This window comes from Homalodisca vitripennis, chromosome X, assembly GCF_021130785.1.
Source record: "Homalodisca vitripennis isolate AUS2020 chromosome X, UT_GWSS_2.1, whole genome shotgun sequence".
NCBI classification, from domain to species: Eukaryota; Metazoa; Arthropoda; class Insecta; order Hemiptera; family Cicadellidae; genus Homalodisca; species Homalodisca vitripennis.
Genome location: NC_060215.1, coordinates 142,141,306 through 142,156,036, shown reverse-complemented (window position 1 = coordinate 142,156,036; position 14,731 = coordinate 142,141,306). Strand labels below are relative to the sequence as shown.

The 14,731-nt window shown below is 30.7% G+C and overlaps 1 protein-coding gene across 2 annotated transcripts in view; it reads left to right on the top strand.

The window, feature by feature from the left end:
• Positions 1–14,731, top strand: part of LOC124369941 (phosphatidylinositol 3-kinase regulatory subunit gamma) — a 114,209-nt gene that overhangs the window by 63,837 nt on the left and 35,641 nt on the right. Inside the window, exon 1 of one of the 2 annotated variants that reach the window (XM_046828144.1) lies at positions 7,872–8,035. The exons of the other annotated variant lie outside the window; for it this stretch is intronic. Coding sequence (XP_046684100.1) covers positions 8,012–8,035 — 24 coding nt within the window. The 5' untranslated portion in view covers positions 7,872–8,011. Of the gene's footprint in view, positions 1–7,871; positions 8,036–14,731 lie in introns of those variants that run through there. 2 annotated transcript variants of the gene reach the window in all.

The window sequence follows — 14,731 nt, the reverse complement described above, 5'->3', positions numbered from 1 at the left end:
ACGAAATTACACGTTTTTACCATTCCTCATCAAATTGTTAGTTGTAAAAATACTGTTATTGTCATAATTTAAACACTGCACTGGACATTTAATGAAAGACTATTTCCATGCTACAAACCAGTTTAATTTTTTAATTCGCCATCGCCTAATAAAACATTCTGCATTATAATTACCTTTAATTGAAATAACCTAATCTAACAAATCTGTATTTGAATGTTAAAGTTTTATTTTTTAAAGCGTATGGAACAATGTTTTGGTGGTACATTTATTAGTTTGGATAGTGACGCATGAAATACACATATTGGATTATCCCGGCTACGAATTATGTATCGTAACAGTGTACTCTTACACTAAGCTATGCGTTGTTACCGTTAGTAAGACACGGTACTTCCTTCTACACTAGGACTTGTGAGTTGCGATTTAAACTGTTGTTTCACGTGTGATCGTATATGACCCGATCACACTAGGAATGCCAGTGGCGCAGCTATTAAATGAGCTTCGTAACATTAAAAGACAATGGTATTAAAGGATTATCGAGTTGTCACACGACAAATGCAAGGAAACGGACACGAAACAGCTCCGTCTTAGTGTAGCTATCCTCATATCGCTCTGCAGACATTACTGCATATCCATTTACTGCACTCACATATCCTACACCCATACATTTATTTATCGTCATATTAAAAAAACAAAGAACGTGTTTATCACATGTTCATCAATTGTTTTCTCTCGACTAGGAATTTCCCTCAAAACAGTAATCACTACGACATATTTTTTCCAGTTTATGAATCTAAAATGGGCTTTAGTTGTTTTTTTAAACTAAATTTACATTTCTGTAATTACAATTCAATTTAATAATTTGTGTAATTGTAGACTTAATGAAAAAATGTTTATTTTATTTTCATTATTTTCAGCATAAATCAAGCTGTACGAGTACAATACAGTCATTGTTTCTGTTTCCAGGAATCGTACGAGTGCTGCAAATAAGTAGCACAGTATTTAAAGATGCAAAAGTGTCGGAATAATATGTTGTACAATTATTTCATCGTCATTAAAAATACAATTGTTTAGAATTGTAGTTGATTTAGCATTTCAAACGTGTCTTGCAAACTAAAGGCCAGTTTTATTATTAAGTTGTGACATTCCACATAAAAAACTAATGTTACACTAAACCCTTATTATCCTAATGGTTCTGTATACGACACCCGGGCATGTTTATTATCTGTCTTTAGTCATGTTGTGTAGTCGCAATACTCTACAGGCATATGTGAGTTATAATACTGGTGGTAGTCTATATGACAACAGTTTATAGTCGGGGAACATTTCAGATGGACTTAAACATCTCTTCTACATGCATTCCTTTCTTTTAACTGGAAGTTCATAAAAATATGATTGACATTCTATGGTAGTTCAAATGGTCCTATAGTTGATATGATGATCCTCCTCTAGCACAAATATTATTCTTACATCTTTCCTACTCCATGATTAGAACTACAGTGAAGACCAATCGGCACGTTGGACTCGTCAAACCTTTATTTGCTCCTTATAACGTACAGAATAGATCTGTCCACCTTTGCTCGTTTATCGTTCGTAGCGCGTAGGTTAGCTGTACTTTTCAACAATATGGAATACTCTTTATTATTTATACTATTATACTAAAAGTTACTGCATTACATTTAAATCATGACAGTGAAATAAGCGGACGCAACCAATTGGGCATGTTTGTTTGTTTATTTTCTCTTGTGATAGGCCTACGATGATATCTGTTTACATCTAAGTGTTTTCACTCAGGAATAAACGTGGATAGGTTCCTTACAACTTGAGGAAATTTAGTTCAATTTATCTTTTTACGCTTATATTATCCCAGACTTACAGATTACAGTGAGCCGTGTCATTCTAGAAACGCGTTCTCAAATTCTTTGAATAAACAATGCCTCTGTTCACTTGGTTCTGCGAAAGGACCGTGAGGTATGATTTAATCCAAGATGATGCCCCTCGAGATTTGGATTTTTGGCTGGTTTTCCATAAACTAAGATCCGTATCCCGAACTTGGTAACCAACGTAACCCGCAATACACTTTACAGCCTCTTCTCCTGCGGATATCATTTCTGTTCCATAATCTTGATCTTCTTAAATAAATTATGTATATTAACTATACCATCCAATATTATTACGATTTAAAAAGTTATTATTTCAAAACTTTGTTGTGAAATACAGTACTGTAGGTATTTATAGAAAGTGACATATGGATGTAGTATAAATTAATAGAAAAATCAACTTTAGTGCACATCAAGTTGCATTATAACTCGTCCATATTACTTGTTTTTTAGTGTTTATAACTGGAGCAGGAAACAATATTCTTCTAGCCCTCTTATTCGGAGCTACTATATTTTTTATTATTACCTCTTATAGTATTTCTTTAAAAAAACACTTCAATTTGTAATCATTTAATTGTACCATTAAATGTTTTGTAGTTTTTAAGACTTTTGTGATTTACTTTTGTTGAAATCTTATTTTCCTACTTGCAAAATTTACAATTTTTGGATCCGATTACGTCAATTGGGTCTTCTCTGTTATGTATTTAATATTCTCGGAGTTTTCAACCTGTTCAGTAAGACTACCTCGTTTTTTCCAGTTGCTTAACAGTTTCAGTCTCTCTAAAGCCTAAGTCATAACGGGTGTTTAGTCTCTTGACTCTTCTAAGTGAAGTTGTTTTGGAGTGATATGAATTCATTTAAGAATAACGAAATATGTATTAAGGGTTTTTCAGTAAAAGACCAAAAAGGCATATTTTTATGTCGTCTTCATAAATACTGGACAACATGATAGCAAACTACAAATAATACTATGATACATTAATTAATACAAATAAGAGTATTTTAAAAATGTATTTGATTTTTTATGTCATTTAATCATCCATTGCGTAGAAATATCTCTGTCATTTGGAAATCGATGATAAGTTACTCCTATCTCACGAACCTTGGACTTCTATGATGTGCCTATTGTTCTCTTGAGCAATACATGGTCCATAGCGAAAAATAGAACACATACAAATATAATTTATAACAAAGACACAAACCCCAAAGCTGACCAAGCGCATTCGTGCATTTATAGGTAGTTTTCTCTGGCAAAATAAATTAAATATCACACAATATCTGAACCACTTTCCTCATTGATATGTAATATTAAAACATAGATATGTTAATTGGCCCTATCTATATAAAAACGTTTGAAAAACTCTTAAGAAGGGACTAAAAACATTATTTACTTATTATTAATGAAAGCAGGCAAACGAATAAGTGGCGAATCGTCGAGCCGGTGGCGTCACAAAGTCGCTATCCCGTCGCGGCGGTTTCTGTCTGGCATCAAAGGAGTGGAGGAGGCCTTACTAACATTTCTCCGCGGCCCTTTGATAGAGCCTATTTTGCAGTGCAACTCCATTTTACCAGCTGCTCCTCTAAAAAGTGCCGTTCAGCGGCCTACATCAAAAAGATTTTTAAGAAATGAGCGGTGCTTTGATTATACTTCCTGGCTCATGTGGCTGCTGTAAATGGCGCAATTTGTTTAAAAGGCTGCAGGACTTTATTTTCAGAAAATATATTTGGCGTCATAAATCAAATAAAAAATACTTTCATTTATTTAATTATTTTATTTACATCGTTTTTCATAACAGGTTAAATTAAATAATAACTTCAATGGTATATTTTGGGAATAATAATAGACGGGTATTATTATTAACCATATAAGCCAAATATAAGTCATATAGTGTATATATATGACTAATTATTGCTCTTGAAAATCGTCCTGTGATTTGCGAGTTTTCGAAACATGAAACAGTTCATTCTCTCTGTTATTAATTTAGATGTTATTAATTCAGTTTAGCAATTAATTCTATTCCTAATATTTTTATTTTATAACGTTTGTACAATTATTAGCTTTATCAAAACAAATATGTCTGAGAAGAGATGTTTGAATGATCTACGATGTCCACCGTTAGCATTTTAAATAAGGAAACAGAATCGCGCCAGAATGTCGTTCGGAACACTCGGTCGACTCTACTGCGGCTGCGTCGTGTAGCAGGGTTGCCACCCACCGTAGTTATAGATGTTAAACACCAACTGGTCCCACTTCAGTGGCCAGCGGAAATTCTTTTACGGCGTCTAAACTTTTGTACTGTTTTAAGAAGCTTCGTAATTATTAAATGCATTACAAACAATATGAATAAACAAATTAGTTATCCTTTATTAACCTGTTTAGCACGGGGTTTTGATTACATTTATACGTCCTAAGCCATGTAACCATATGCAAACCAATGCTTTCATTATTATGTACTGGAATTATGTAAATTGTAGGTGCGAGATCGACTGACGAATATATTAAGTAATAATAGCAAACTAACTTGACTCTGAAAAGAACATTTAACAAGTAAAATACCAGATATTTTTTTCGATGTTCATATGCAGAGGCTGCGCGTTATTAGGAAAATAGACGGCCGCGTAGAACGGAAGTTTTAAGGACTGGAAAAAATAGGGAAATGTATATAAATTACTAAACATTCACAGATCGATGACATTGTAGTTTGATGCAAAATCTTGAATTGAAGATTTCATGTCGTGACGAGAATCATTTTGCCGTGCGTTCCAATCCATATTGCTACTCCTTGTCTAAATGTTAATGTCAGTGGATAACCCACTCATTGTTCAGTCTCGTTTTTAGTTTTTTCGAAGCTTCGTAGTTTTTATTGTCATTCTCTAGTGTACCTGATTAGCAAGCATTCCGTACTTTAATTCCGGCTTTAAGTCAAATTTCCTAACTCATGTCATCTTTGACAAAAATAAAACTGCGAAATATGAAAGGTATATAATCTTATCTTGTTTGTTTAGGGTATTTTGCGTAAGACGTCAGAATAGCTTGAGCAGGTCCTAGCTATATAAAAATAATGCGGAATTTCTAAGTGAAATGGTCCAGTGTGCTGAGACCAAACAGGCAAAGAACAGATTTAGTTGTTATGGTCCAAAACAGGGATTCAGGACCAGTTCTTAAAACATTTCCTTGAGAGCATTGTGTCGGCGTTCATATACCGTATTCAATTTCTACAAAGAAACATTGTTATGTAGTGCTTATTACATTACGTTGGCTTTCGAGTATAACAAATAGGTAACTTGTTGAAATTGGGACTTTTTAAAAGGAACTCATTTCTCTCTTAGTAATAATTTGAATAGAAGACATTTTAACCTTTTCGATCTTTTCCCATTGGCAATAAATGATCAGATTTTGTTTAGCACTTGAATGTTTTCTGGGAACATTTTATGTATGCCCAGGCTTGAAATTATTTTACAGTTATTATTGTTTGTACTGGACACGTATGCTACTCAACCCACTACAAATATTATTAATCAATTAATATTAATAAGATAAAAAGTATTTTAATCTTTTTCTTAACAAAATTCAAGTTTTCTAGTAGTTTTGTTGAAATTTGTCCACTTCATCAAACACCAGTTCTTTTTTCATTTCAAAGGAGGCATTACATTTTATTAGTTTTAATAGTAAACCTAAATTTTGTTTACTTCATATTAACGATCTATGATATGTTAAGAGTTTACTTTTAGTGTATAGTGAATAAAATGTATGTTTCTATGTAAACAACAGCGAAATCACGTTTGAATGATTAATAATTATTTCAAATATTCAAATTTGGCGCCACTCGTCCAACCGTCGCGTCGTTAGTCTTGAAAAGGTGGCAAGCCCTTTACCTCTCGACGCCATTCTGTCTACTCCAGACGTTGTCTTCATAATATCTGTTTACATAATAATTAATTATCTTAGTGATTTAAATTTAGGTTAACATAATACATTAAAAACTTAGTATTTTATTTGTGACATAATAAGTTTATCATTGAAACATCGATTGAAACTTTTACCATCGGCATTTATCAATAAAATATAATAAACGATGGAGAGCCAAAAGAAGAAGATGGGGTTCTTCAAGAAGAAATATAAACAAATTAAATCATTCGCAAGATTTATGCTTGTGAGTCCTATGTTAGTAATATGTTTTAGTTTTATAGGTTGATAGGCTATATAAATGAATATCCGATTCTATCTTAAAGAGGTCTACGTTAAAGTGTATTCAGCTTCGACCGGTATTCGTGGGTCATAGGTTAGAGTAACATGCAGGCCCTACCTAGGACGCCATTTTTATGCCTAATATTAGTGTCTGTAAAAATTATAAACCCATTACAATAGTAACAATAACTGTATAACCGTAAATGGTTTTTAATATTCTACTTGTTTAGACAACCAATATCGCGAATTTCCCAACATTAGCCTATTTAGTGGTAGACCCAATAACATTTATAGTTTACAGTATTATGTCAGCTATAAATACAAATAAGATACTGAAAATAGTAATACCTGCATGTAAATAATTGAACTTAATATTATACTTATTAAGGGGTTTTAATTAAATATGAGATGATCTTTTTGTGTTAATATAAAAACATCTATCTATATTATCATGTACTTAAAAACTATTTAAGTTGTGACATAGCTTCAAACCAAATAATTTCCACGCTTTTTGATTTTGAATGTTCAAGAAGTGTTTCCTCTAATCTTGTTCATAGATTTATTTAGTATCAAAATGTAAATTCCAAACATATGTTATTTTTTAATAAAAATATGTAATTTTGTTGCTAGATATACTATATATATTTTCTCCTTAAGGTACCATATATTACTTTTTCATCGCCCTCTTTTGTTTATGGTAATGTTAACAACTGTAATGCAATAATAATTCCAGAATAATTCATATTGTCTAGATGTATGTATATAGTCAACAACAAATCACAGTTGTCTCATCTTAGAAATATTCCCTTGAATGGAAACCTTTCAAATGGTCTAAAAACCATGCCCATATGTGTTCCTGACATTTCTGGTTTAGAATGACAAAAGTCTTGCATTTAACAACAGTTTATTAAGCTTGCATCTCAAAATAATGATTTTTAATCATATTTCTTAGTTTTACTCTTTGCGTTATCCTATCTTAGAAAGACAACTCTGACGATTTTGTGTCGATTATATTTACTATTCCAAGGAAACGATTCATTATGTAGTCACATAAAATGTGTGTGTATACAATGCAGTTGAACCCGCAATATATGGGTTATTTTAATAAAATCTGGCATATAATTGTAATTAGTAAGTATCTCAACAAAATATTTTTAGAATAACAGTTTTGATAAAATTCTACAAACAACATGTAAATTTAAAATACTACACAAATATTTTAACCCTTTTGATTTCGTGAATAACCTCAATTAAATCAGCAGTATTTAATCAACGTCTCAGCATAAATTTTAATTCTTGGTAAATGTGTGGAATATTTTTTGTACAATTTATATTATTAATTTCATGCACGGAAAATAAAATGTATTAAAAAAATACTAGAGCATATATTACAAGACATATGCTGTGAAGTAGAATAAGACTGCGCTTGATGTATGCCGTTCACCAGACTAAGACTCAGCAGTACTCGTGTGTTCAACACTGAACTGTGAGCGGGACAGGCACGTTGGCGTCTGGTGCGGCGGCGCGCCTGGAGCGGCAACATCAAACAAAGGAGTCGACTCGATTGAGGCAAGCTGCCCGACCCGTCTGGCTTAATAGCCAACTGCAAATTTTATTTATACAGTATTTCCCTGGTTGGTTGTAGATAAAACTTTACCCTTTCTCTTTTATTTTAGCATTAAATAATGTTGTTTTACTTTTTTAATTTAAATTTTAAATATATATTTATATAACTTTGGCATATAGCTGGGCTTCGGTATTAGGTTTACAAGGCCTTGACTATTAAACCCTCATGCGGTAGCGACTGACAACTCTGGCTTGGCTGCAATCGGGAAAATGGAAGTGCAGTTGGAAGATTAGGTGGTGTTTTACAATTTTAAATGCTATAAAATGGCTTCATAGTGGTATTGATTGTTCAATGTTAATCATGGAGGAGATTTGACCGATGTCAAGGAATTCTATAATCCAAGTAAGCTGGGGCGAGGTTATGTTCTTAGAATTTAAAATCACTCAAGGCTAACCTGATATTCCGTTTGTTTTGGGATGCTTGAAATGCATTTTAAGTTCTTGGATTGTTATTAAACTTATAAAAACATTGGGTTTCAAGGTACAGAATCAAAGTTGCTTCATTCAATTTTTAATTTAATTAAAGGTACTGAATGTGCCACCTACAAAGCAATATTTCAGGAATATAAGGGACCTCCAATCTAAGAGACTAGCCAAAAATGGCTCTAGTCATAATTTAAAATATGAGAATTTATTAGTTTATTGATACTTAATGTTCACATTTGTACATGTGGATTGGTAATTTTTATGTATAATGCAACTGTGGGCAGCAACTGTTAAGACAGTCAACATGGCAGCTAAACATTACATTATTATTACAATTAAAAAGCCCTATACACTATAATTTAACAAAATATTCTTAAAAGGGAGATAATTGGATGCTTCATTTCAGATTTATTGTGGTGTGCTTTACTTGCTAGGTACCCAAGCTCCACTTGTGTCCTTGACTGTAAAACCATGTAGTTTAAAGTTTAGAACCTATCCTACCTTAGCTTCTTGAAAAATTTGCCTTAAAATATCCTAATATATCAAGAACGCAGCCAGGAATAAAATGTGGGGAGGTGAAGACGAGTGATGTTTTCCTGTAGGGGACAGAAAGTAAGGAAAGTGCAATCAAGTGCTCATTCCCTATTTCGTTTCTTAAAAAGTTCTTGACCCCTTTCAATGTTGAGAACGATCTTTCAGCAATACATGTCAGTAATACTGAATTAATTAAATCGTTTACTAAAAAAGTAATTGAAAATTTGCAGAAGTCCGAACCCATTGGACCCCCGCACAGGCTCCAATATATTATAATAATCTATTATAATATATTATTATAATCTTGTAATATATTGCACTTGACACACATTTAATTATTTATTTTAGGTCTGTTTTTTTTTTTAAGGAGGAGATGATTTTCATCAGGTCTGATAAGTTAAATTGCCTTTAAATCTGATCTAGTATATCAAAATCCTCGAAAAGTTTCAGTAAATAAATTTGATTTATATATGATCACTTTGAGTTTTGTCCTCTTATATTAAATGAGGACAGGGAATGCACATATGGTCTATTTAGTGCTAGTTCCAAATTAAATCATTCCTTAATTTGAACAAATTCATAACTTATTTTCAAATGTAAACAACTCACTTTGATGTACTGTCACTTGTAGAGAATTAGAGAATCATAGGGAAGCTAGATGGGCCCAATTAATTGATTTGGATCAAAACCGATTAAAATATATTGAATTAGGTTGTTCATTATTTTCTAGGTTATATTCATTAATAGGGAATGTAATCTTTTGTTGCTTTTTTGGGGTTGGGCACAAAACAATGTATACACTAAAAAATTTAAGTATATTCAGATGGAAGATACATCTCTTTAACACCATACCACCTACACCACTTTTAAACTGTTGTCACATGTCTTATACTTTGTTCATTTGGGAACAAATTTTTGTGATAAAAAAAAACAAACAATATGATTAAATATCTTACAAGTAATATTGTATTGTGGAAATGGAACAGTTAAGTTTCAGGAATGTTGTCCATTTTTGCCCATCAGGAAATATTTATGGTGATTGTTGTATATTTCAAATTATATTTGGATTCGGGAGAGAAATACTTTTGACTTTGACATGAATAAATCAATATTTTGTATATTTCACTTGTTTGGGCTGTAAATGTTATAAATATTGACTAAATTCTATAAATTGGAGATTTATTTGGGTCCAGGTAGTGGATTTAATGACATAGGTACCTAATATTAATATATTTAATATCATTGGTGGACATTTAGATTCAGAAAATGTAATTTTGATACCTCACTTGTTATAATATATTAATCTCTAGGCTATAGTTTGTAAGCTTGTGTTTTCAGGTTTAATCCAAATGTTTTAACTCATCTAAATTTTAATTAAAAACCATAGCCAGACTTATTTTTATATACACTATGTATTTCAGCCTCATTAATTCTACAATTGAGGTCTGCATTATAATTTTGATCTGAGTCGAAACTTGTAATAGCGGCTGGTATTATAGTATCAATCTGACACACACCCGTTTTGACATTTCTTATAGTACATGAGTCAACACCATCACCACAATTTATATATCATTGAATTGTTAAAAATTTGAATTCACTGGAATCATAAGTTTTAGTTATGCCAAAATTGTTTTGATGTGAAATAAGTGCTCAAGTAATAAAATTATTACCATCCAACATGTACAAGTATTCTAAAAATAAACTTTTGTTAATATTTGTAAAACATCCTTAGGTTAGCATGAACAAAAGACTATTGGATATTGTGCTATCTTTATTTTTTTATTCACTTACTTTTATTAACTGTTAGTGTTATGATTCAGTAATCATAGTGCTCTTTAAAATACTAGTATTTAAACTAAGTAAATGTGCTGATATTTAACATTTATGAAAAAATCATATGACTGTATAACAACAGACCCACAGACATAACAACTCTTTTTAGTTTAAAATTATTCACTAGTATTAGTCAGATATACTTGTTTACATTTTAATGGGAAACAATCACTGTAAGAGCTATTTAAAAGTCATTTTTAGATCAGTGCATTGTTTTCTGGTAATTATTAAAGCAAAGTCAGATAAAAAATATTTAATCAATTTGTTGTGTAAATTGCATTAATCAAAAATTAAAATTAAAACTTTTTTAACATCGAAATTAAATTTATCTGAAAAATTAGATTATGCTATTTTGTAGACATTTAGTGGGCTTAAGTAAAAATCATGCACATATAAACAAAATCTTTAGATGGGTTCTTAAAAAAACTTTGTGTTTGTTTGAAGACGTATTTTCAAATATCTTTTAAAAATTAAACATTTCAAGTGTATGTACATCCTCCATTTATTTGGCCACAGATTATGCTCATATAAACAAACAAGCACACAGACAGACATTTTTATTAAAAACAAAGAGTTTTGCTTCGACTCTAAACAATTCCTTTGAAAACAGAAACTTGATTATACAGACTTGACAATTCTTCTCTTAAGTAGCTTGTAATGGAGAAAGTAAAATTAACGAAATATATTTAAATATGAAGAAGTAACTTTTTATGACACACTTAACTTTGTGTTTGTTGACATTATGAACTGCAACTATTAGAACAAACTGACATACAGATCATTCTGATTCCAATTTCAAGTTATAACTTCATTGAAAACATGTAGGCTTACAACTCTATTTGAACTTAACTTTGTGTTTGTTGACATTATGAACTGCAACTATTAGAACAAACTGACATACAGATCATTCTGATTCCAATTTCAAGTTATAACTTCATTGAAAACATGTAGGCCTACAACTCTATTTGAACTTAACTTTGTGTTTGTTGACATTATGATCTGTAACTATTAGAACAAACTGACTTACTGATCATTCTCATTCCAATTTCAAGTCATAACTTCATTGAAAACATGTAGGCCTACTACTCTATTTGAACTTAACTTTGTGTTTGTTGACATTATGAACTGTAACTATTAGAACAAACTGACTTACAGATCATTCTCATTCCAATTTCAAGTTATAACTTCATTTAAAACATGTAGGCCTACAACTCTATTTGAACTTAACTTTGTGTTTGTTGACATTATGATCTGTAACTATTAGAACAAACTGACTTACTGATCATTCTCATTCCAATTTCAAGTCATAACTTCATTGAAAACATGTAGGCCTACTACTCTATTTGAACTTAACTTGTGTTTGTTGACATTATGAACTGCAACTATTAGAACAAACTGACTTACAGATCATTCTCATTCCAATTTCAAGTTATAACTTCAATTGAAAACATGTAGGCCTACAACTCTAACTTAACTTTTGTGTTTGTTGACATTATGAACTGTAACTATTAGAACAAACTGACTTACACATCATTCTCATTCCAATTTCAAGTTATACCTTCATTGAAAACATGTAGGCTTACAACTCTATTTGAACTTAACTTTGTGTTTGTTGACATTATGAACTGCAACTATTAGAACAAACTGACATACAGATCATTCTGATTCCAATTTCAAGTTATAACTTCATTGAAAACATGTAGGCCTACAACTCTAACTTAACTTTTGTGTTTGTTGACATTATGAACTGCAACTATTAGAACAAACTGACATACAGATCATTTTCATTACAATTTCAAATTATAACTTCATTGAAAACATGTAGGCTTACAACTCTAACTTAACTTTTGTGTTTGTTGACATTATGATCTGTAACTATTAGAACAAACTGACTTACAGATCATTCTCATTACAATTTCAAATTATAACTTCATTGAAAACATGTAGGCCTACAACTCTAACGTTGTGTTTGTTGACATTATGAACTGTAACTATTAGAACAAACTGACATACAGATCATTCTCATTACAATTTCAAATTATAACTTCATTGAAAACATGTAGGCCTACTACTCTATTTGAACTTAACTTTGTGTTTGTTGACATTATGAACTGTAACTATTAGAACAAACTGACTTACTGATCATTCTCATTCCAATTTCAAGTCATAACTTCATTGAAAACATGTAGGCCTACTACTCTATTTGAACTTAACTTTGTGTTTGTTGACATTATGAACTGTAACTATTAGAACAAACTGACTTACAGATCATTCTCATTCCAATTTCAAGTTATAACTTCATTGAAAACATGTAGGCCTACAACTCTATTATTTGATCTGTTCTCAGTTTTATAATTGAAACAGATTTTCAGTAAACAATGTTTCCATGTATAAACTGTTTTTTTTTCTTTACCAAAAAATAAGTAGGCCTATAGTGGTTAATGTTTAGAGAGGCATGAATTGTCCAGTGTTATGATTGCATGGCAATAACTAAAAATAAACTGTTAGTGTATGGTGAAGTACAGATTATATTTGATTTTAAAATGGTTTCAAAGTAAAAATATGTTCATTAAGGTATTTTTAATTCAGTTGTAAAAGGTACCTACCTAAATATTTTAAACACTTCTGAATAAGTTTAAATCAGTAATGCGTCGTATTGTGGTCCTAAATTTCATGTTTAACATTTGAAAATATTACAATCATTTCCTTTTTTTGATCGTGAGAACACCACGGTGTACAGCATTGTATTGACATTTCAATAATACAGCTTTGGCTTAAATCCCATCTTTGGCCATAACATTGTTTATCAGAATTCAGTACTCTCAATGTTGATGTTAATGATTGTAGCCTGAATACTAAAATTGACACAACATAGTATTAAACCTGAAGGTTTTAAAGGGTCATGAACCATTATAGAATTGTAACCCTTTATTTGATTTATAAGTAGAACAGTTAGAGAACTCCTTAAAAGAGTTTTTTGTCATTATAATCTTGCTTTTAAGCACTATCATGAAATATTTACCTTCCTAAGAAAGGTGCTCTTTCCATATCAGATTTATTAATCTATTGGCATGTTACTTTTTAATGCCCTTTAGAACATAGGCATTCAGATTTTTTTATATAATTCGGGTGGTTTTACAAACAAACTGCAATAGCTTGAGTTCTATTGGTACATCAGGTAACTTCACCAAATTACTCTTTTAAGGGTTTTTAATTAATTATAAAAAAGATATAGCCTATATAGTGTAATATGGGTATATACATACATACTATAGAGGGCCTAGATAAATAATATTTATCTTTAAATGTTATACAAACATACCATTTTATATCACACTAACTAATGCTCTGAGTGTTACTTGAAGTAATTGTCTAAAATCAACAAACTTAAGTTGGTTGGTCACAGTAAATGAAAAAGTAATATTGTACGCAGTTATGCCAACTAGAAAAGTTAACCCGTTTCTGCAAAATTACAAGTTTTCACTTTCACTTGAATGTTGCCACTCTGGTGACAGTGATGAATGATAAACTATTCGATGTCAATACAGATTAATTATAGTTGTGTGCAGTTATCATTCTAACATCAATCTAATTATCAAACTTTGCGAAAGCCGCTTTAACCTTGTTGAAAAGGACAAAGTATATGATTTGCATTATTGCATAGTATTTTTATTATGAAACTAACATAGTTTATTGTTTTTATGAATCGTGAATTCCATGTCATGATTTCTGTTAGGAATTAGTGTTCGTATTTTTTTTTGTTTTTGTAATTTGAGTTCATTTATAATTATTATTACTAAAGAATTTGGTACTTTTTATGAGTTATGTTAGGCTATATTTTGATTTAGAACAAACAAATGTTCTCAAATCGCAAAATAATTCATATATTATGTCATGAAATTGCTTTTCATACTCTTGTAAAGTTTAACAACCCTGAATACTGTTATGGGTCTCTAAGAACCATTTAAATAAATTATGTTCAAGAAATATGCATGATTGACAAAAGTATTGTATTTAAAATATTTGTGTGTACATTAAAAACACAAGTAAACTTTGATATATAAGTTTTACAATTTGAAATTGTGTAGCCATGTAGAATATTACAAAAAAAGTAAGAAAATATCTTAAATAAATAACATTTTAAAAGACTTAATATTTGTGTGATTTTCTAAAACACTGATTGCATTCTTTATTTCTCACCCAACAAAAAATGTAAATTTTTATTTTTAGTTTTGTGTTTTAA